The 25,333-nt window shown below is 38.7% G+C and overlaps 2 protein-coding genes across 2 annotated transcripts in view; both read left to right on the top strand.

The window, feature by feature from the left end:
- Positions 1-14,245, top strand: part of smpd3 (sphingomyelin phosphodiesterase 3) — a 30,063-nt gene extending 15,818 nt beyond the window's left edge. The window contains exons 4-9 of the mRNA XM_061077098.1: positions 4,906-4,981; positions 7,676-7,837; positions 8,349-8,438; positions 9,994-10,057; positions 11,176-11,344; positions 14,144-14,245. Of these exons, the coding sequence (XP_060933081.1) occupies positions 4,906-4,981; positions 7,676-7,837; positions 8,349-8,438; positions 9,994-10,057; positions 11,176-11,344; positions 14,144-14,245 (663 nt within the window). The remainder of the gene's footprint in view (positions 1-4,905; positions 4,982-7,675; positions 7,838-8,348; positions 8,439-9,993; positions 10,058-11,175; positions 11,345-14,143) is intronic.
- Positions 14,246-22,171: 7,926 nt separating this feature from the next.
- On the top strand, positions 22,172-24,285 carry LOC133009414 (C-C motif chemokine 4-like). The gene is made up of 3 exons (XM_061076916.1): positions 22,172-22,293; positions 23,322-23,436; positions 23,535-24,285. The coding sequence occupies exons 1-3, from the start codon at positions 22,227-22,229 to the stop codon at positions 23,647-23,649; spliced, it is 297 nt and encodes a 98-aa protein (XP_060932899.1). The 5' UTR covers positions 22,172-22,226; the 3' UTR covers positions 23,650-24,285.
- The last annotated feature ends 1,048 nt before the right edge of the window (positions 24,286-25,333 follow it).

The following is a 25,333-nucleotide window of genomic DNA, read 5'->3' as shown; positions in this document are numbered from 1 at the left end:
ATGTGGATGGTGAATACAAATTATGTTATCATAACTAATAGAGATGATAGCCTCTCATAGGGGAACTGTAAAATCATGTTACTCTACAGTAGTTACAAAAAAATACAGTAAAGGGATGTTTGTGTCTTTGGTCCTAAATACTGCAGAGCAGATTTAATAGGTCGGTTGCAATCTCGAAAGCCTTCAGTGTCGATCCCCTTAATACTTGGGCCACACTGGCTGCAGTTGCGCCACGGATCTGTTGCGTGTCACCAGGTCTGTTGTTCTGCTGTGGTTTTGCAGCGTAGCTACTGGTATATCTTCTATATTTCCTCATATAAAACTTGGGTTATGTACTCAAATAAATAAATGTCAGGACCGGAGTGCATCTTCCGGTCTTGTGAATCGATAACAATAAAAAGCCTTGTTTAGAACAAATTATTGGAGTGCTGGAGTACTTTTACTTTGAAATTGGTGTGTTGCAAATATGTTTGTTGATGACATATTCTACAGATAAACATTGCAGGCAGTTCACAGCAGAATAGACGGTGAAATTATCATACATTATATGTTTAATGTCTATCTTTTGAATTTACATCACAAATACAACAACACTTCAAGTACACGTTTCAACATAAAAGCGTTTCTGTTTGCTAAAATCAATTAAATCATACAAAAATGGGTTTTAATGTCAGATATATATAGGAGTAAAGGATGCACTACTACATACTATATAGTACTGATATTTATTTGAGGACAAAGAACTACTTTCAAACAAGGCAAACTCTATGTAAAAAACACAATGCTTGCATTAGCATCTCCACTGCAGAACATATTGTTGAGCTGATAAGTTAAATACTGTGCATTTAACAGTTTCTGTAAACACGAATATATTTATTGAACAAATATTAATGTGAATATTGTGCATTGAATATATAAATATGCATAAAAAGAGATTGCAAAAATAAAATAAATATAACCCCTGTGTTTTTCGGAGGACATCAGGGTGGTAGATTTCAGCAAAAAGGTACCTTATCACTGCTGTAGAGGCACCTCACCAAACTTGCTTGGCTCTGGACTCATAAAACACCCATGCACAGAATCCACACAAAAAGGCCAGCTGTTCTCTTAAATTCAAGAATACAGACTGAGAGGTAAAGCACCATTTAACTGTTTGTCAGAGGATTATTCTGAGCAAAAACCTTGCCAGACAGCAAGCTTTTAGAACAGCAAATATAAAAGCTTTCATTAATTGGATAAACAGGATGTTGAATTATTGTTGTGTTACAGCTGGCAGCCATCTACATGGATCTAATTGTGGTTTGTTACTTAGATTAAGTGGCACATTGATTGCTGACTCTATGGCTTTGATAAACTCCCTTCTTTATGATGAGAATGGAGCTACAGTATATTAACTGTTGAACGCTGTCCTCAAACAGGGTGTATTCTGCCTGGTTACAGATCTGCTCCACCCAGACACCTTCCCACTCCACAATCACCATCTCCCCCTTCTCTGTAGCCCTTTATTCTGCCTCCTCCTCATCAGTCTGCAGCCACCCACTGGCACTTCAGTGTTGCCAGCCTCTGCCTCGCTCCATGTCTTGTTTCCCTGTTGCTGAAGCCCTTCTTAAAAGTGATGCTAAAGGTCTCTGATTTAATCTTGAGTGATGCTGAGTTCGCTGCAGCATCGCTCACTCTGCTGCTCAGCGAATGAGGAAATTGCATCCGGGAAGAAGTATTGAAACAAGTCTATAATGTCTTGTTGAAGAAATAATAGCCTCAGTCACGTGTTGAGCTCACACTGATTGACTCAGTCTGATTTTTGGGCAAATCATTAACCCACTCACTACATACATTAGATAATCTATGAAGAACCTTGCACCTTTCATTGGCTTTGGTGCAGAGGCTCTGTGCTTCCATTTTTTCTTTTGTTTACAGTAGTCAGTAGCTGACATTTTCCCTCCCTGCTGATAAAAAATGAACTATGTTCATGAGAGGACAGTATGTTATTCATAATACAGGAAGGGCGTAACCATTAAGGGTATTCTTCTTTTCAAATATTTATTAACACCATTTTTTTTTAAAAGTCATGGTGAGCCTTGCTACCAGCTCTGTGAAGCAGAGATTTGCTCACAATGGCAATGCTGAGTGCTCATAAAGTGTAAACCATGTTCAATATCTTAGTTTAACATGTAAGCATGCTAATGGTTGATAATATTAGATTACTATTCATCTGGAGGTTAACATGAACTTTTCTAGGCCTGCTTAATACCATGGAGGTCTTTCTAATGCGGTAGTTGTTCAATAAAAACATTATATCAGCTGACAAAGCACAATGAAAGCAGAGAGCAAAACACACACATTTATATATATATATTTTTTTACTTAAAATGTTTCCATACTGACGCAGAATATGTGATGATTATAGTATATCCACTATCAGAGACTCTGTTTGAAGTTGATTTTAACTCAGAATTCACAATCCAATTTTTTTTCTTTTGTTTTTTCATCTATAGATTAAAAAAATGTCCATTGCTTTTTCCAATACATATATCGTACCTCTCTTTATACGTTTGGATCCACTTTTTGAATGCTTTTTGTATCAGATCTTTACTTATCTCTTCTCATTTTTCTATTGTTACACAGTTTACTTACATTGGTATTGGTATACTGAATTCAGTAAAGAAAACAGGTTATGCTTGCATCACCATCATCTGTTTCTCATGATTATGAAATTCTTTTTCAGAATTATGACAAGAGCCTCAAAATAAAATGAGCCATATTTCTTCCTTTTAAACAAATCTCATAATTACAAGAAATGTACTTAAAATTATTAATATATATGGAGCTTCTCATTACAGGACCCTCATCTCCTAAAGAAGCCATTACATATTTGTTTCAGAATAAGTACAAATATATATTATATATTATTGTTCATTCAAAATATATATATAAAATATAAAAATAGTACAGTATATAATATAACATAATATATATTTATATATGATAGTAATTATACCAATATAATAGCAGTATATAGTAATAATGGCAGCAACAGTATATATAATAATAGTAAATATAATAATAATAACATGTACACATGTATAAATATGTGTATATAGACTTATATATACAAAGATTATACAAAGAGTATGATATAATATGATATGATAAATAGTAGAGGTATAAATATAAGTATTTGACTATAGAATACAATAATAATAATAAAAAAAGCCAATTCAAATTTTCACCACTTTCTAACTTTCTGCAAATTTTGGTAAAAAGTTGAGCATGTTAAAGCCCTCAAAAAGCCAATTCATTTGCCTGAATAATAATAATAACGAGCACTTTGACCAGTTTTCACCTGGAGTTTGTATCAGAGATATTTTTCATGTTGTACAGTTTTAACTTTTTCAGCTTCTTACTTGTAGAAAAGTATTTTATCTTCTTCTCGGCTGGTGTAAAGTCCAGCGGCGTGTTTTCGACCTCGGGACACTTGTCATTATTTTGTTGTTTTGAGATTGAACAAATAAAAAACTGCAACTGCAACTCGTCACAAGTCTTAATTTCTTTACCCACAGGATGACATCACATCCTGTAAACATCTGAGTCATATCTGATGCACTTTGATGTTTTAACCCTTAATCCACAGAACTATGAGTAATAATAATAAAAAAAATACAATTTCTAAAATTTTTAGGACTGCAAAGCAGCACTGGGCGGGCCCGAGCACATGCATTTTGAAGTGTTGCATGCGTTTTGCCTTAAAAAAAAGATAATAAATAGTTGTGCAAGACATAAAGTTTCCTTTGATCTAGGAAGACTGAAATCAAAGGATTCATGGTCCATGGAACATCGTGTTTTAATGGCGTGTAATCAAACTTTGACGCCACGCCATGGTCACACCGTGTGATTAAAAAAAAATCCGTCAGTCAGTTTTTATCTCCATCTTGTTGTGATGACACTCATCTCAATTTGAAGTTGATTTGATGAAAACCCTGGTACAAGTGTATCAAAGAAAAAATTTGGAATATGGCCAAAATGGCCACTAAATACAAAATAGCAGGCTTCCTGTTTTGTTTTTCCAATTGCATCTAAAGACTTTTTTGTTTGTCTGGTCATGATACACCTGTGTATTGATTTTTGTGAAGATCGGTCAATGGGAACACCTTCCGGGGGTCTCGGGCTGTCTCGGGAGGCACCGTTGAGTCATTTTGCGACGCCCATTGAAAATTCCTTCAGAATACGTAATTTTTCACCACTTTCTAACTTTCTGCAAATTTTGGTAAGAAGTTGAGCATGTTAAAGCCCTCAAAAAGCAAATTCATTTGCCTGAATAATAATAAGAAAGAATAATAATCCTTACAATTTCAATAGGGTCTCACCAGACACCTTTGATGTCTGTGCTCGGGCCCTAATGATCATAACATAACTTAAATATTGCTTAATATTTAAAAGATGATGATTTCATATGAGCAAAATATCATAATTATAATAATGATTATGAAAATTATCTAGTAATATTGCAATTTCAATTCATACAAGATCCTTGTGTCACTTACCAATGGTGTAATTTAATGTTAAATATTTTTTTACAATATAAGGATGCTATTATGATGATCTTTGCAATTATTAGATGCTTTTCTTTTAATCATGTGATGTGGATAATTAGCTGCTAAGTCGACAGTCAGTTCATTTTGTTCGCTCAGGTAAATGCAGCTACATATTTTTCATTCATTCTCTTTACCCCAGGATTCACCTAAACAGCAGAAATGTCTCTGTTCCCCACAGGGTTTGGAGTTTCAGCTCAGCTTTCATGATCACACACTCTTCATACACAAACATCCTTGTTGAGTGGGCTTTGATGTTGCTCGTTTGAACACAGCGGAGTGACATTAAGTCATGTTTGTCTCTGGTCCCCTGCAGGTTCACGTGGGCACCTCCCATCAGGAGCAAAGGGTTGTGGGATATCTCACGTGTACACACCTCCATGCCATAGAAGGTACAGTAACATGTTCTGCATTTGTCTAAACTCTCTGTGTCGCTTTCTCTGACCAACATTCACACTAATAAATGTTTATGTACACAATGAAATATAAACAGTTTTAGGACCAGAGAACAAAGTGGTTGTGTGTGTGTGTGTGTGTGTGTGTGTGTGTGTGTGTGTGTGTGTGTGTGTGTGTGTGTGTGTGTATGTGTGTGTGTGTGTGTGTGTGTGTGTGTGCATGCGTGCGTGCGTGCGTGCATGCGTGCGTGCGTGTTTGTGTGTGTATGTTTGTCAAGATAGCTAGATAAATGGGTGCATCCAAACCCAGGCTTGCTTCCTCCTGCTGTTCCCATGGCGACTGGCTCAAGCTGTTTAAGGCGTCACAGCCCTATTTAAAGCCTCTGGTCGATGCCTCCCTCATGTTTTACCAAAGACATATCTCCCCCCTTTCGCTTGCTATTTACAGCTACTCCTACTATTCACACAGGCCTAAATATAGAAATGCCAGGTTCTTTTCTAAAAATAGATCAAACATAAACCCTTTGGGGACTGGGGGCTAAGATGCGGAGGAAAAAAGGGGCATGGTGACCTGTTTTTTGCTGAGAGGAAGAATGTGTGTATGTAATGAACAATAATGATGTCTGTATTTGATAAAACCTTAATCTGACATTACTGCTGTTAACCTGTAAGTCTGTTGTTTTACTCCAGTTTGGTGTAGTTTGGATGTGAGAGAGTGGGCAATGTGTCCAGACTTTTTATATGAATGTGTCCATATGCTGTCATAGCAGCTTCTCAGATGTGTTACAGCTTTTGTACCTAGTGTGCTAGTTGTAGCATCATTTGCAAAAGTAGGACGGATTTAATCTACATTCATTTCAGTGTGTTTTTTTAATTTTAGTTAATTTCGGTCAACAAAAGATTAATACTTTACTTAAACTAAAGCAAACTTAGGCTTCTGACCTGAACCATTTTTACAATATAACACCCAACTGAGGTCAAATAGTAACAGAAAGAATTAAATTTTACACTGTCCCTGCAAAATGTTCTTCTCATTATACTCTTTAAATTTGTTCTATTAAGTCATATGCTGCATGTATGCTACATTTTTTCTGGATATATCTGCAATAAGCCAATTGGTAAATCTTTTCTTTCTTGTCCTTCTTCCTCTCGACAAATAACTAAACTGTAAAACACAGCCAACATAGTAAGAAGTCATTATTCCATTGTGGGGCACTAAGAAAAAAATCTTACTTTATCTAGATCCATAAACATTACATGTTAACAAGCATACATTTTCCAATGAATATTGTGTTAAAATCCTTATTTTATGGTCATGATGCCAGACAAAATCAACAACAGCAGCTCTGCTATGTGTTTGGCTACGCTGGCATTTAGAGGCAGCTACAGGTTTACTGCCACATCACCCGACCCTCAGTGGGCTGGCTTAGGTCATCCCTTTGGAAAAAGTCTGTTTACTGTGTACACATTGCAACACCACACTGCGGTTTTATGTTTTACTGAACATACTGTAGAGGCCATTTTGGAAAAGCTCATTTGCAGAGGGAGAAACACACTATTTTATTTGGAAAGGAGGACTGCAACAGAGAGGAAAAGATACATTTACAGACTGCCTTAATGTGAACATAGTGCCTTGTTGTATCTGTTCCATTAATTCACCCCTTAAACACACACACACACGCACACACACACACGCACACAATATTCACACATTCATAGGTATCTTCAGAGTAAACTCACCTCCACGGTCCCCAGCTTTTTCTATCTTTTAGTAATCCAGTAATACAAAAGAAAAAAGAAAAAGCATTACATTTCACTTTTACTTGAGTTAGAGCTGAGAGTAATCAAGCCAAAGCCACCCACTTACCCACTAATATCTTGACACCTCTTTGTTTCTCACACTCTCACCCACCTACTCCCTCTATACACACACCTTATCCCTTTATACACATGCTCTCCACTTCCAATTTATCAGATGTCCTGGCAGCAGCAGACAGAGGCAACGCTGCCAATAGCAAAATAGCACCAAAAATGCACTAACATTTGTAACAGAGCAAATAAACCTAAATGCCTGCCATAATTCAAGGAAACAGTTCTAGTTTTATGCAACTGGAAAATACTGTAATAATACATACAAGCTACGTGCAAAGAAAGGCATTAGACACCATATGATGATGCATAGCAGCAGACATTAAGTAACGACAACATCCAATAGTTACCCTACTTTTAGCTCGGACTTTGGTCTCCACCAACTTCTGAGTGAAATATTAACAGAACCTTATTTAGCTGCAAAAAGTGTAATTTCTGAAATTGAAAAGCGCTGGTTATCAGTACCAGAGGAATTATATATCTCACAACCTTGGATAGTATCATATCTATTATGTCCTTGACATATCCGCTGGTGTGCAAGATACAGAACAGTCAGCTATACATTGTAATGCACAGATACAGTGGCAGGGGGCATTTGTTAAGAGGCTTCCCTTGGCTGCTGCTGCCTATCAAGTGACCCTTCTCACAATATTACACATATATCATCAGATAATATGTCTTAATTGGACACAGATTTTCTGACTGTATGTGTAGATCAGTTCAGGTGGTTTTGGCATTGTGGTACTTTGTATTAATTTACTTCTCTCACATTCTCCCTCTCTTTGCTTAACACGCACATACACACACTGCGATGTCCATCAGGTGACTCCTCTGTACGATGTGAGCAGCTGGACATGGTGCTCCGGTGGGGGGCCGAGTTTCGTCAGTCCTCATCCAAATCGCCTGAAGGAGAGAAAGTGCTAGAGGACCTGGTGGCCTTTGATGTCATCCTGGGAGACCTCAACTTCGACAACTGCTCCTCGGGTATGCAGCTGTCACAGCTAAAACTCTTGACTCTAAGTTACTTTGAAGCCAATCAGTTCACACAACAACCTGAAAGAGGTTCCATCATCCAACATCTCCACCATAAGAAGCACCCATTACGTAAACGTGATGTAAACTAATTCATTAAACATGTGTAGGACCTCCTATAGCTGTATATTCATGCTGTAGTTGCAGAATTAATGTCACAGTTACACAATAATAAGCCATTATCTTTCTTTCTACCTACTAAATATGATTGATGTTAATCTTCTGAAACTCGCACCTCATATTTAATGCCTTCACAGGCTACATGTACTTATTAAACCTTATTCCCATCGGTTTGATCTCATTTCATTTCAAGTGTCTTGCATCAAAAGGTGTACACTGTTTGCAGCTACACAACCTTTAGCACTCATCACAACAAACTCCACAGACCTTCACAGGAGGCGTCACAGTATGGAAGCCAAACAGGAGGCATGTGACATCACAATTGTATGTGTGTGTTTTCCAGAGGACAAGCTGGAGCAGCAGCACGCACTTTTTACCCAATACAAGGACCCATGTCGCCTGGGGCCAGGGGAGGACAAACCATGGGCTCTGGGTAACAACACGCACACCAAACTCACACGCACAGCCATACATAGGGACACACTATGACATCACACACACTAGATTATTGTGCACATAAATATGCATTTAGAGATGAAAATATTCACCACACCACAAACGTATCCTTAAATGAGTTATGCTACTGCATAATGACATGAATGTGTTTCTGTACATACACAATCAAAGAGACATAACCTCCGTGGCCCAAGAAATCTGGTGATATATACAGAGCATGTAGAGCAGAGCACATAATCTGGCTTTGTCTGGCTAAATCAGGATTCACCCACTGTGTGAGTTAAAATACACCCAGTAGTCTACAGCGTGTGATACATGGGCATTAGTGACGTAAAGACTGGGGGGTTTTGGTCTGGATTATTTAGGCCAGCGGTATTTTAGGGACACGTGTGGGCACGACAGAGTGAAAGGGCTCGTTTAGAGGAGGGCGTGTTTATTTGGACAGGCACATTGTGCCAGAGGAGCCAGAGGAGCACAGCCCGTTAGGCCGCTTTTACAGGAAGGGAGAGCGGGGGAAGAATAGAACAATGAATCATTAACAGAAAAAGGGAGGAAGGATGATCCCGTTTCATAAAGATTATGCAAAGGAGATTGGACCTAAATGAAAACAAAAGCCAGCCAAAAGAGATGAGCAGAGAGCCGGGCTGCTAGCTATTCAGATTTCATGAAATGTTCTCCGCTCTGAGAGAGACGCCACTCTGTCAACCAAGTACACACACAACCTACGGAGCTCATGTTGGATTTAAATCACCGGGGAATGGTGGCAAGCAGGGACCACTCACACGACTCAATTTTGATCATCACCTCCGCTATTTACATTTCTCTCTTGAAGGTGCCTTTCAGTTAATGTTTGATGGCAAATGAAACAACCACAAACCAAAAACCACGAAGTATACTTAGCTGAGGCTCACCGTGTATTTTAGGGGATGTGGTATAAAATGGTGTGAATGCACATTTCTCTTATTCCCCACATGTAGACTACAGGTGGTCTGTGATGTCAAGTTAACCACTTGAAATAGGAAAACGACTCTTTCCCAAATGAGCTGAAGGTAGCACACAGGCAGCAGCCATTCTGTACTTCATTGAGTATGACACCTCACCATCTTTGTTTCAGTGATCTTAAACTTGCTTTTAGATGTGTGAAAAGTGCAGACTGCACATCAGACGCTTACTTTTACTTAAAGCTAGCAAAACCTGTGAATAGACTGGAGTAACACTGGAGTGCTGCTTTCTCCATATGGACCATTTTAAACACGTTTGAACATTGGCCTCACATCCTTGTTGTCTCTGAGTGCTCGTCTCTCTCTGGCTCTTATATTTAACTGAATGATGACAGTGGATTGTCGTCTGAGGACCATAAAGGCTGAGATAAAGGCTGCTCTCAGAATAAAGTGCTGACTCCTCCTAGTCCTATGCCACATCAAATACAGCCATGTTGCACTTAAAGAGCATTTACATATTATATATTATATTTATAAGATAAACTATTATATTATAAATAAATAAATAGTAATGTGTGACTATTCCAACAGGTACTCTACTGGATCCCAGTGGCCTTTATGACGATGAGGTCAGCTCACCTGAAAGTTTACAAAAGTAAGTCACGCACACATTCGTGTTATGATTCATTTTGTTTTTCTCATCCAGGAGGACATTACAGTGATTTATATTGATTTCCTAGACAGTCACTCTAACCATAAGTTAACCTAACCTTAAAACATGTATTCACCTTAAAACTTCACCTTGAGGAAGAAGAAGTCCCCAAATGTGACTGTGTAGGCAACAACATGAGTAACACCTAATGCAGTTGTGTGTCTGATGTGTATGATAATGTAGTGATGAAATAGGTTGTTTGTGTGTGTGTGTGTGTGTGTGTGTGTGTGTGTGTGTGTGTGTGTGTGTGTGTGTGTGTGTGTGTGTGTGTGTGTGTGTGTGTGTGTGTGAGCAAAGAGAGACAAAAGGATGTGGGGATTATACTGTTGTCATAATAAATATATGACGTTATATGTTACCAAAAGATGTATTCCTGTATGATTAGGTTTCCACTATGTCCTGCTTGTACACACAGGTCCCCCCTCATGTCATATCCTATAAACAATAGTTCAGAATGTGTCTCTAGGATGGCTATGACTTTACTGATAAGGCACACAGCCATAACATGCAGTGTCTCATGGTCACTTGGTCTCTCTCAGCGGGACGGAGGTCAGAAGGATCTACAGCATAAGTCTGTACTATGTTATGATATCAGAATCAGAATTAGGTTTTATTGGCCATGTAAGTTTGCACAAACAAGAAATTTGACTTGGTAAAGTGGCTCTCAGTGTGCTTACAGAGAATACACATCACAACACAAAACAATACAAACAGTGCAACAGTCTTTTGCACCGTTGCACCGTTAACCTGGCTGTTAATGTCCCCTGTAAAGCCTTCAGACGCACACAGTTTTTACTGCTGCTTATCATCATAGAAACCTGGAAAAGATAAAGATTACACTTTAATTTAACAATGTTACTTGACTACAATTTTTATGATGGATTTCAAATAAAAGTGACCTTTTTTTGGACTTGTGATTTTTGCTTCCTTGACTTTTCCTGTATTTGGAGTTTAACCTAATATACTCAAGGCTACACTCTCTGTCCTCCTTTGTATCTGTTTGTTTCTCTATCCAATCTTCACTACATATTCTGATGCTTCCCCTGCACTGTGTCCATCAGAGTGATGGAGAACGAGGACGGGAGGAAGGAGTACATGGTGTTCCCCCCCAGTAAGAGCCAGTGTCCCGCCAGCAGTCAGAAGGGGAGGAAGATCCCACTGAAGGGCAATGGACGCCGGATTGACTACATCCTCTACAGCGATGAGTGCCTGCAGCAGGACTGGAAACTGGTACGGTTAAGGTGCAAACGTTTTAGAGGATAAAGCTGCAATAGATATTAAGTACTTTTATTACTGTCAACAGATCCTGTAAAAAAAGATCACAACCAACAATGGTACAATCTGAGCATCCAAAGCTTGATATATGATATTCTTCCATGCCAAAGAGCTCCATTGTCTATGTTACAGTGCATTCAGATGGTACATTTTTTATGTTGCAGCCTAATGCTAAAAAAAATTACTTTTCCATTAACAGTCTACAAACAAACAATACCTTAAATATATTTTTTAATGTATTGAAAATGAAAAATATTTAAACACTTTGCTATGACACTTTTACTGGAGGTCACTTGGGCTTATTTCAGTTGATTGGACATTTGATTTGAAAAGTCAAACACATAATAACTATGTTTATTTATAGATATCTGTATATGTTCTCTCAGCTTACAATTAAGAGCAAAAACCTACCAACATGTGAGTCACATGAAATATTAGTGGAAGTTAAACTTTCTCATTACTCAGGAAAATGTTTGACTTGTTAAAAGGATTAAAAAAGATAAAAAGATTTTAAAAGATTTAAAACCATTTTGAACAATGACACTCAAAAAAACAAGTTGGAAGGAATGAGAGCAATAGTGTCATTGGAAAACCAAATCACATGATTTAAACTTTTCTGATTCTCTCAAACCACAGCCACTTGATGCCACCTTGTGCCAGAATGTAGTAACTGTAATATCATTTCACTTTAGACTGACAGTGAAATTGATCTGATGACTAACTATTGATGTTTTCCTTGTTGTCTTATTCAGCATCCTTTCTTACGAAGAAATTACTTCTTAAAACCCACTTAAGCAGTTTTTACTTACATTTTGACATTCATCCATGTTTACTTGTCTGGAATTTGTTCTTAAGTAAGAACAGAATCTATGCACACTAAAGAGCACTCTCACGCACACTTGATAACTGAAATGCTTGTGTAAAATACTCAGTTATTGTATTTTTTTACTTTTAATTCTACAATTGTATAATAATATTTAAATTACCATAATATTTTATAATTTTATCCTCGTTTTTCTGGTATTTTATGTCCACTGCTGACACTACAAAATATGACAATTTTTTTCACAGTTTGAGTCGGTCTCAATTCTGGCTTCTTAAATGTTCGTTTCAGTTTCTGTGATTTCTCTGTGTGCACATGGCACTGAAGTCTCATGCCCTTTTAAGGCATTCATCAATATAACAACACAATTGGGAAGAATTCTGTAGTTTAAGAACGCTTCACTAATCTGACATAGATTTTCCTTAGAAAACTTCTTAAGAACAAGTAAAAATAAATTGAATGAAGCCCAATGTTTAAAGTGGAAAAGGCCATTAAGAGGCAACAAAAATGAATACACACACACACATATAGATATATATATATATATATATACAGCGAATATAAAAAATCTACACACCCCAGGTTTTTGTGATGTAAAGAAATGGGACTAAGATAAATCTAGTCAGAACTTTTTCCACCATTAATGTGACCTTTAACGTGAACAATTCAGTTGAAAAACAAACTGAAATCTTTTAGGGGGGAAAATAAAAATAAGTTCGGACAGGATTTATTTTTGTCTCATTTGTTTACATCACAAAAACCTTGCATTTTAACAGGGGTGTGTAGACTTTTTATATCCACTGTATATAAGGCCACTAATAAACTGAATCCATGTTTGACTAGTTAACATGTCAGAGTTTTTGCAGCTTACTAGTTAACTAGTAAGACTTTCAGCATTACTAGTTCGGTCCAGATGGCCACTAGTGCAGCCAAAGGCCAACTAGTAGGGACTTTGGTGCTACTAGTGAGGTGCACAGTGTTACTAGTAAGGTTTCTGTTGTAACTAGTTACACAAAAGTGCCACTAGTTGCTGAACAAGGGTGACTACTTTGAGTTTTTGTTCAACTAGTTCAATAAGACAATGGACATAGTGCAACAAATGTCCAACTAGTGCTGACAAAGACGGAACTAGTGGAGGGGACTGACAGGTGATTTCAAGGATATGGTATAAATGCTCAAACGGTTTGCCGTACTACCCTTCGTTCCAAGAAACAATGTGACGTTTTGGTCTTTTGGTCTAATGTTGTTTGAGGTCCAGTTTCATTTCAGCAGGACAGTGTCCCTGTCCTCGGAACTAGTCCCATAAATACATTTTTCCAAATTTGCTGCAGGACAACCTGCATGGACTGCACAGATATGATCTCAGTCCCATCCAGTAGCTCTGAGATGAACCAGAACACTGACTGCAAGTAGTTGCTGCAAGAACAAATGAAGGGTAGCACTGACAATTGCAGGCTATATCATAATCTTGACATCTACAATTAATTTTCAAGAGATTCTTATTTTACTCACCTTTGAAGGAAGCATCCAATGGAACATGCGGATAGTGTTTTACTCAGATCAGTACAACCTGACAGTCAGATACATAAACAACCATTGACAGGTGCATTAAAGAGCAGTGAGGAAATAATGCTGCCTTAAGATAAACATACAGTGTTTATAAAACTGTGGAGTTAAGACAATGATGCACATTATCATTTTGAGAACAGTTCGAAAAAATATAATTGCCTGGAAAATAATTGTCTGGAAATCCTTGACATTATATTTCAAAATTGAGATCACGATTCCGAAGCAATATTTAGTTTTCAAAGATTGATGTGATTTTTGGAAGAGTGCCCATCCTAAGGTAAACCTTTACTACTAACTAACTACTACTAACCCTTTTCCATTGATGATTTGATGATAAGGGTTCTTTTCTCTTTCCCGTACAGGATATCGAGGAGTTCAGCTTTGTCACCCAGTTGGCTGGCCTCACCGACCACCTGTCTGTGGCTATGAGATTGGCTGTTTCAACTGGGGAGGAGGAGCCATAGATTGACCAACTGAGCTTTTTTAAAATACTGCCATGGAGGAACGACGGGCGTCCAGGACAAGAAGAAAGAATTAAGAGTTTACGGATATGGAGCTTCTTGAGAGAAGAATGGAAAGTGTAATGAAGGAATGAGTGAGCAGAGGAGTGCTTGAATGAAGTGAGAATCAGAAGGTAGAAAAGAGTGAGCAGTAATTGTATATGAAAGGAAAAATCTCTAGACTTAGTTTAGAAAGCCAGAAAGATGTTCATCACACAGACACATACACACCACAAGTAATCAAGACTCTGACTGTTGAATATCGCCTGGCGTCTCCGTTCCTCTCCTCCAACACTCCCTTTTGACCTTAGAGAGTTTTATTTACAGTGAATTCTTTATGTAGCCATTTTACACTCTTTCCTTTTATTTGATCTGTTTCAGTTGTAGTGTAAGTATTATTTTATTTGTTATGACTCTTCAGGGACAGTTGGATCCTCCTTTACTGACTATGTAAAAAGAGGAAAACACATGATTTAATTGATGAGAGTGTACAGCAGCTGACTGGCCTTTACACTGACCGTCTGTGTCCATGTGTCCTGCTGTCAGTCATTTACCTTACTGTTCCCTTGTCATTCCCAGGAACCTCAACAAGTGTCTTTTTTTCTTGTAACTAAAACTAGTGTTTCTAAAAGCAGAAAAATAATATGATAAAATTTCTATTGTCGCCACATTACTTTTTATAGTAAGTTTAATGCCTGTTTAATACTATATTGTATGTTTCTCACGAAAGGTACTGTTTAATGGGATGAAACTGAAGAAGAAAGTTGTTTGATGCAACGCTTATAGCATGTTTTTCAGCCATGATTGGTGACAATTTAAAAAGTAAAGGACATTTTTGGTATAAAAGTTTGAACTGAGAATTTGCTGATGCATGAAGGAAACGGTATCAGTTTACAACATTAATATAGAGACTCGATACTTGCTTGCAAACGTCTGGATGCCTGACGAGTCGGGAAGGATTTTGCCCTGAAACATACACTAACGGTATGCCAGAGTGGCGTCTGTGCATGTGAGACTGGACCCTGTTGATGTAACTTACAAAGGCAACAGACTGAGGATTTACTTAAAGCAGAAACACAACTACACACATCAGAGGATGATGTAACACAGCCTCTGCTGGCTGTGTTTGGGGTGCTCAAATAACAACGTTGAATGGTCTACAAGTGTTGATATTGTCAGTCCAACAAACTATTGTATCTATCTTGTTAGTAAGCCATCGTGGTGCTGTAAGCACATCTGATCTGTGCACTTGCTAATTTACAGCATGCAGCCCAGATTTTTTGTATGACCACAGCCATATTGGCTAGTGAAAAAAACCTCATGACACAGAACCCCCTTGAAGACCTAAAGGCTGTATGATTTATAGTAAATAATATGTTTACACATTTTATTAAGTTCCAATCAAGATAAAGACTAGCCCACCAACCAATATACAGAATCCATGTGGTGAGTGTGGCAAAATAGTCAAATCAAAGTAAAAAAGATATTGCAAGTTGTGCTGTTCTTCACATTTATTCAGCCTTTAGTATTCTGCTCCTCTCACCTATTCACACATTACTTCTGCTGCTGGTTGGACATCAATGTGATCTAAAGAAGGATGCACACAAATCCAGAGATTACAACCTTTGGAGTATTGTAGTTCATAAAAAAACTGTTGCACTATTTCATTAGCATTTACTCCCAATCTTTAACAGAGCCCCACAGTCCATAGAGTTTAACCGGAGCTGTAACGTTGTTTAGAGCAGTTGAGTCAGTGTAATTGTTAAGAGACTTGTTTACATAAACTTTCCTTGTGTCCCCTGTAGACCCATTAGCTCAGGTGCTCCCATTGAACACTAGGTTAAATGTGGAAACAGGCCCAGACCTAAATTATCAGACATCTTTAATGAGATATGGCCATATCTTTGCTAAGAGAGAATATTGTTATTGTTATTGCATATTGTTCTTTATACAACAACAATTTTACAAAAGTTTACTTTAGCCACTAAAAATTACTGGTCATAAAAGACCAAATAATGTTGATGCAGAAAAACACAAACGAGTAAGGGTGTTTTTTAATGATGAATTTTGCTTTTCATTTGTAACAGGAAAGTCAAGGGTTTTTTTTTCTTGAAAATGCTCCTATTAAAGCTATTAAAAAACAAGTTGGATTTTGTGATGGTATCCTTCCTAGCGATTAATGATGATAAAATGCAGGGAACTGCAGATCAATGATCTACTGTACTGGGAACACAAGGATCATGTTGGTGTCAATGTCGTCGTCAGTCAACATGGGACAACTACCAAAGTCAGGCTGTGTATTTCTTTTAAAGGTGCTATTGCTACGTAGTCAATTAAATCGTGTTTAGCAGGAACGACGCAAATTCAGCATCAAACCTAACCTTTATTTGCCAAGAGATATCTCCAGAAACCACCACCAATGTTGACCCTTGTTTTGCTGCTATTTCTATCATTTCTTTTTGTCTTCTAAAGGTAGCATGCTAACAAGCTAGCCCTGGCCCAGGTCATCTACTTTGTGATAGCACGCCACTGTAGTGTCCAGCCTGCTCTGAAGAAGTAGGGCTGCTCGGAGGACACTTTTCAACATCTTGTCCTGTAAATGCAATGATGGCTGTATCTCGTGGCAAGTACACAGCGGTTAATGTTAACGTTAGCACTTTTATATGACGTGTGTAAAAAAATAACCTCTGTAGAAGTCAGTTTTTTTGTATAAAACATGGATTACAGTAAAGGCTCTTATATACTACTACGTGTCCGTTTCTCGGAGAGGTCTCAGCGGGGGGCAAAGAGTCTTTTTGATTTTTACTTCTCCGACACAGTCCGTCGGAAAAAATTCATCGCCAAACCCATAGGTGGCGCAACGGAAGACGACTCAGAGAAGCCTACCCCATTTGGGAAGAAGAAGTCCACGTGTCTCTGTTTACATGTTAGCCTGTCTCCCACACACTGAACCATGGCAACTAACAGAACTAAATAAAGTGACACCCAGCGTGTCAAGATGCTGATGTAATCGTTTCTTAGCGCAGCGGTTCCCCGGTCTTGTTTCCGAACTGTGTTGCTGATTCCACAGCTTGAATCTGCTTGAGGCTACATGTAGCTAGAAGCTACCCGGAGCTAGCTCCCCCCTAGCTTCCACACACAGTCAGCAGGGATTCCCGGCACTAACAACTACTACCCAGTGTTTGCTTCTAACCTGACGGTATTATAGAAACAGTGTCATGATAGAAGTGGAATTAAAGTCGTGACGGCGGGTTCTTGCACTGTTACCACCGCAGTTAGCATGGTGGCTAGCCTAGCCCGCTAGCCTAGCCTGCTAGCGCCGTTTTGAAAGCTTGTTATAACCGTATTTGACCGTGCACACATGCCCTCAGTGCTCTAACGAGCCACCGTCAGCCGGACAACTCCGCTGGCTTAACACACACGTCACATTAATCGTAGAATCATAGTTGTGTTTGTGTTTGTTGCTACAAGTAAACAGGAAGTTTGAGGTCCGGAAATACGGAAATGACGTCATACGGAAATGATGTCGTTCGCGGACCAATCACAGCCAAGAGCGGTTCGTCGGGTCTCCAACATGAAGACGGATAGTTCGAAAAATCAGACGTGTACGAAAAGCTGTCCGAAGCACTCGGAGAGGGCGTTTCACGACGGATAGGGCGGTCTTATCTGTCCGTAATAGAAAAAACGGAGAGGCATAAATTGGCCTTAACAGTTAAAGGTTTCAGATAGTTTGATTTCAATTGTAAACTATGTTAACAGCAGTAATACACCTGTTGCTTGGCACCAGGAGTCAGTTTCAACATTGTGTTTTTCAATACAAATGTTCTAACTGATAACTACAGACTCAAATCATTCATAGTAACTCAAAAGTCATAGTTAAAAGAGAAAATGTTGACTATCGGTTTCACACATTAAACAAACAGGGCTCTCCAGGTGAAAGTCCTGAATTTTGTTGATCCATCCTTTCGTCATTATGCTGCTAAAGGCCTAGACTGCTGGGGGAACTCCCATCATGCACTGAGCACTTCTCTCCTTCTTTCTGTTGAAACTCCCATAGTGTCACTCTCTCTCTCTTTTGCTCTCTCTCTCCCTTCTTTCTATTGAAACTCTCATAGTCTAACTCTCTCTCTCTCTCTCTCTCTCTCTCTCTCTCTCTCTCTCTCTCTCTCTCGAATTGAATTGTTGCTGCCATCATTAATAACTCTTATTGTTGTCATTATAACTAGTCAGACATGATACCCGATCGTGCACAACTGTTCCTGGTCTCTTTCCTCCTCTCTCTCCCCCTTTCCTCCCTATTCCCCCATATCTCTCTTTCACTTCTTTCCCCTCTTTTCCCCTGCTCACCCCAACTGGTCGACATTGATTCTGGTACTGTTGGGGTTTCTCCCAGTTATTGAGGGAGTTTTTTCTCTCCACAGTCGCCAGAGTACTGCTCATTCTGGGAACTATTGGGTTTCTCTTTACTTTCTACGCTCTTGACTTTCTATGTACTGTATAGTGCCTTGAAATAATGTTTTTTATGATTTGGCGCTTTACAAATAAAATAAAATGTAATGTAATTAAATAGTTGGCTAGTAGCTAGCCAGACCAAAATAGCTGTGACCTTAATGCAAGTACAAATTATATAGTCTGTGTAGGCTGTGTGCCTTTTCATTTCACTCAAATTAATTTGTTTATTTATCATGTGTATGCATGACTCATTTCACTTTTCATTTGACTCAAATGAAAAGGCATTATAGAGGTATGTGTGTCAGTTGGTTTCCCCTTTTTTCAAATTCTCAAATGAAATAATATAACTGGTTCTCGGACTCTCCAGTTAGGCTGGTATTTGAATACAACACTGAGTCCGAGACATATAACAGCTCATTTGTCTCGCTTAAAGGACAAAGTATGAAGAAGTGAAACAAACATTTGTGGAGTCCTTCTGCTTTTGATGAACAGGGGGAAAGAGGACCACTGAAAATGTACATGCAGTAGTCTACAGTGTCAGAGTGAAATCCCCTACACTGAAACGAGTCAGATGAGTCATGCATACACATGATAAATAAACAAATCACTGCGGTGGAACCATGTCAAACGTTTTTCTAAATATCCAAATATTTCCCAGTGTAGCTAAAGAAAGGGTAGCCAGTGGTGGGGTATTTTATGGATTCCTGTGAAACTTGATAACCAGTATGTCTGAGGAAGTCTCTAGTGACAAGTGCTTTCAAATCAGATCATGTTCACCATTTTAACTAGAAGAGTCCATCTGAACACACCCAATTCACAACATCCAGATTTCTACCAGTTTTAGAATTGTGACGTGTTTGCTGAAATTGTGGGAGAGGCCATGGAAGTTCTTTTTTAATGTCGTGCATTTTTCTTTGCCCCATTTCTTTATGACATTATTAGTCTCTGTGATGGGTAGACACTACTTTATCAACCTGCAAGCCAAACGTACAATATACTAGACTCCCCTCCTGGTAAACACAAGCTCACAAATTCCATTTGAGGGTAGCATATCACTCAACTCTGTAGCTCAGTCCTACAGAGCTCTGTAACATCTGTCAGCTCTATGGTTTTGTTCGATTGTTTCAATTGCGTGTCACCATGCTCATCGATTTTAGCAGCAGGCTGTTAGAAAAACCCTTTAAAAACCAGGGACTATACTATACAGGGACTATACATCTGATGGTGAATTACTCTCTCCAATATTTTGGGACTGACCCATTTAAAACAGAACAAGGTTAAAGTAGGTTACCCAGCACCAAACAGCAGAGAGACAGTGGTAGCTATCAGTGAGCACCGTTGAGGTTTGTTTAGCTGCTAAAGAAACAAACATGTTTCTCATGAGGAAGACAGACAAAACCTCATATGAACTATTGTTGCTTCACGTCTGCCGGAGAAATACATTATGTCAGTGTTGTGTTTACAGCTTAAAGGGATAGTTCACCCCAAAATGAAAATGCACTCATTATCTACTCGCCGCTATGTCGATGGAGGGGTGGGTGAAGTGTTTAAGTCCACAAAACCCTTTTTCGAGTTTCATGGGTAAACAGCGTTGCGTTCAAATTCAATACAATTGAAGTTACTGGTTACTCCTTCAGATGTTAAAAACAAATGTATACATTAAATGCCTCCATAGTACTTCTGTTGTGTCATCCAAGTGTCTGTAGGCCTCAACATTAAATTTGACTCCAAATGGCATAATTTACCGCATGTTTTCAGCCTAAATGTCTGATTGTGGAAGATAACAGCGATTTTGGTTAAAAACATGATGTAAATAATGTTGTTTGGAGTCAAATCTTGAAGAAGAATTGGTCATCATTTACATCAATTGTATTGAATTCAGTTGCTACTCTGTTTACCCCTGAGACTCTAGAAGTGTTTCGTGGACTCAACTACTTCACCTACTCCTCCATCGGCATAGTGGTGAGTACATAATGAGTGAATTTTCATTTTTCTGTGAACTATCCCTTTAATGTAGAAATAGTATTAATGTAGACATGGTTTTAATGTAGACAAAGTAAATAGTAAATGGTTCTTATTGACAGTATTGATGACGATCCTCACATTACTGTATATGCCACCATATATTATGTATATTGTATATTACATCGTATCTGTACAGGAGAAATTCCACAGATACTCCTTTCTCTCTTTAAGCAGTACCCAAGGTCAGGTTGTAGATAAAGGGCCAACCACCAGTACATTGTAGTGTCTATGTTGAGGGACTTTCATATCTAATTCAGATGCACCAGACAGAGAGACACCAACTTTAACTCTTTTGCGTATTTCACAAGTGACAAGATGTAAGGACACAATGTGATCTAGTAATGGATGCTCTAGGCTTAACTATCCAAAAGGATGCAAACACAGAGACAGCAATTCAAGCAAGTCATGGATGTGCTGTTATAATGGCTGATGCAGTAGAGGAAGATATATGGGGATTCTGCGGGAGATAGCTTCAGACCTGGGGGTGACAATTGCTCATGTTACTCTGTTAGCGTTGAATATTGTTCCACCTTCTGGTCTTCTTGATGCATCAAGTCTACATTAAAACATTCTGCTTAAAACATCAGCTGCTGCCTGAGTTCTCCTTTCACCAACTTCCAGAAAAGTTCCATGGGAGATCATGGTTCTAAGTTTAAGCAACTTAAAACGATTTAGATTGTGGGTTGTATTCTCTGAAGTTGAATGTTTTATTGTAATTTTAAATCCTAGCTTACAGGAGTTCAATAGAAAGTAAATGGAGGACCTTTATTTACCTGGTGACCCCTCAGGTGTGTCTGGAGACCCCAAGAGATGTCTTGATCCTTGAGCTGGGAAACAATGAATCAGGGAAAGTCCAAATGGTCAAGATGAAATCTCCCTCCCTGTGTTTATGGTATGATAGGCATTGTTGGGCAGTTTCCTGCGAATACCCTTAGAAATCCCCGAACTGCTTTTACTGTTGCATAGTTAAATTCATTTGAAATAAGAGTTGAATTGAATTCCAATCACATCCTGCCCTCTATTTGTCGCTTTAATAATTGTTAGAGGAACCCTGTGTTTTACACTAAGCTACTGCAGAATGCAACACACATACATCACACATGTCAACCAAAAGCTCTGTGAGGTCAGAGTGAGAGCATTGACATGTGACATGTAGGTGGTGATACTTCTTCTTTTCTCCTGTTGATCATAGGTCATAGTCATTTTTTTAGGGAACTAAGATTAACTTTCATCCCACACATGCACACACAAGAAGGCCTACACATGAAACTGCTGGTAAATCCCTTGAGCCAAAGGTGAAGCCGACACGTCATTGTTAAGTCCCTCCACGGAGTCCCGGGTCTTTCCCGTCTACGCTGCTCAGCTCTATAAATGTGGAAGCTGATGGAGTGGAGGACAACACAGTTTAACAGCTCAACTCGGACGTTCACCTAGTTTTAGACTGTGAGGAAAACACACACGTCTCAAGATGGCTGCTGCTCGTCTGTGTCTGTCGGTGTTGGTGCTGATGCTGGCTGCCATTACTCTGAGCGAAGGTAAGGACGAGCTTTATTGATAACACTGTGTTCGATCAGTGAGTGAGGGAGATGTGAACTGTACTCTTCTTTGAAATGGTACGACTGCATTCATCTATGATTCAGTCTGTTTCATCATTTGTGGAGGCCATGTGTATTGGAAGTGAATCTGTCAGCAGTACTGGTAAAATTATATTTTTAAAATAAAAACGAAACAGGGAAACCAATAACTTCCCACAAGAAGGAAGTAAATTTAAAAATATGATAATCAATTTTTACTTGTAGCATAGTTTTAATATGAACACATTTTAAAGCTTCCTCCACACTCAGCCATGCTCAGCTTCACATGGTAGTTTGACAGCTCGCTGGTGACTCTGGTTGTGAGTTACATTAAACCCTTCACGGATCAGTATTTTCAGTATTTTTATCAGCCTCGTTTCTAGCAGCAGCAGGCTGCTATCTTTGAGGAACGAGATTCAGATAAACTGACTGACTAACTGCCAGGCACCAAACAGCAGACGGGCTAACAGCATAGAGTTGCCGTGGACCAAATCAGAGGAGAAACAAGTGTGAATATTGGACTTAAATGCATACAAATTAGTCCAAATGAATGCTAATGTCGCAATGTGTCTGCTCATTGTATTAATATACAACTGTTTGCCAACACATTAGCTGTAGCAACAACATGTATCTTGTTCTGCTGCAACTTGGTGGTCAGGCTTCAGCACTGCATACAATAGTTGTATCAGAGAAGATCTGCTCTAAAATATATATAAAATGTTTAAAAAAAACAATGGTCTTTCCTGAACAGAATAACCCCTTATTTCATCTACACAGCAGAGTTACATTGGTCAAAGAGCTTTTCAATATCATAATGGAACAACTGAGCAGTGACACACTTTCCGCACGGACAAAAATTAAGTCATTGGGTTTGTTGTCACGTTGGCCAACAGGAAATTAAAAAAGGAACAAAAGGAGGAACGAACAGGCAATGTTTGTGAGATTGTTGTGTGTTGGTTAGTTGTTTGTTCATAGATGATTGTTTGCAGGTCTGCGTGGTTCTGGCCCAAAGAAGTGCTGCTTTCGTTTCATCAAGAAGCAGCCTGAGGTCAGCGTGGTCGGCTACAGGAAGACTAGCCAGCGGTGTTCCAAACAGGCCGTCTTGTAAGGAGAAAGAAAAATGGAGCATTAATATTATTGCATCTAAACATGAATGCACTGAACCTGACTGTGTTGTTGTTCTGTGTGTTTGTGTGAGTCAGGTTGGAGACAGAGAACGGACGTGAGCTGTGTGCCAGACCTTCAGACTCATGGGTGTTAGAGACCATCAACAACCTGAACGCCAAACCCAAGCCAGGAGAGGCATCCAACCTGTAGCCATGGCAACCAATCCAACCACAAAAGTCTTCTGTGAACAAAATCTAGATGTGATTTGATGCTGCAACTTTTCAAACCTTAACTTTTAAACTTAGTGGTTTTTTTTAGCCATATATAGTATATCACTATCTCCACTATGATGTCTTAACTACATGCCAACAGTATATACTATTGATATTATATTACATAGTCTTGAATAAAATGTGCTAGGATGAGATCCAGTTATGCTATTCATAAAATGTAAACATAACATGTTAAACTGTGATCTACTGTTGTTGTTTGAACGGAGTCACACAAAGTCCATTCACTTTGAAAGACCAATGTGTTGCAACTCTACATTGTGTCATCAGTTGACTAAGCTACAGACCAACCCACTGTGTTTCTACACTGAACCATTGTGAGCTCTTTGACTTGTTTTATATGAAGTAATGCTGTGGTTTTTTAAGTCGTGATTTGACTCACGGTACTTGTACAGATAAGCAACCCATTCTGACAAGAAATCAATAATTTATTTCTGTTGTGATTATGCTGCAAATTTGATTATCTTGTACAAGCCCAAATCAGAATTTTAATTTTAAACTGAAAACAGTTATTTATAAATGATCTTTGACCTGTGTTACAATACAAACAATATAAAGGCACATTATTTGATGTTTGACCTCATGAATTGTGTTGCTTTTTCAAAATAAACACTTATACAATTTTGAATCTTGCAACATTTTTCTAAAAAAGTTGGGACGGTAAAGCATTTACCACTTTGTAATGTTGCCATTCCTTTTCACAACACTTTACAGGTTTAGGGACTCAAGAAACCAAGTGATGAAGCATTTCAGGGCTCATTTTGTCCCATTATTCCTGTAAACAAGTCTTAAGGTGTGCAACAGTACGGGGTCTCCGTTGTCGTTGCTTGCGTTTGGAAATGCGCCACACATTCTCTATTGTGGCCATGTCAGGACTGCAGGCCGCCAGTCTAGCACCCTCTTCTTCCACAGCCATGCCTTTGTAATGTCTGTACAATGTGATTTTGCATTGTCTTATGCATGGATGTCTCTGGAAAATAAGTCATCTTGAAGGCAGCAGATGCTGCTTCAAAATCTCTAGGTACTTTTTAGCATTAATGGTGCCATCACAGAAGTGAAATTTACCTTAAACAAGGGCACTGACACAACACCATACCATAACAGACTCTTGCTTTTGGACTTGTTGCTGGTAACAGTCTGGATGGTCCTTTTCATCTTTAGTCTGGATTACACAGCGTCCATTTCTTCCAAAAAAGACCTGAGTACTGATTCGTCTGACCACTGTACACGTTTCCACTGTGTTATGGTCCATCCTAAATGCCTTCGAGCCCAGAGAAGTCGACGGCGCTTCTGGACACGGTTAACGTAAGGCTTCCTTTTAACACAGTAACGTTTTAACTGGCATTTGCGGATGTAATTGTGTATTTCAGTGCTCGACAAAGGTTTGCCAAAGTAATCCTGAGCCCATGTGGTTATATTGCTTTATTTCCTATCTTCTTAACAGGGGTCAAAATTGCATCACTACCAGTAGTAATTAACACGATTTAAACAGATTTGATATAACAGCAGAAATTTGAAGAGATTTTGCCAATTGGTACGAAAAGCCACATATTATAATTATTCTGATTATATCATAACCTAATACAGATCATACTTTTAATATT

The sequence above is a fragment of the Limanda limanda genome, chromosome 8, assembly GCF_963576545.1.
Source record: "Limanda limanda chromosome 8, fLimLim1.1, whole genome shotgun sequence".
Classification (NCBI taxonomy): domain Eukaryota; kingdom Metazoa; phylum Chordata; class Actinopteri; order Pleuronectiformes; family Pleuronectidae; genus Limanda; species Limanda limanda.
This window is presented reverse-complemented; position numbering and strand designations above follow the sequence as displayed.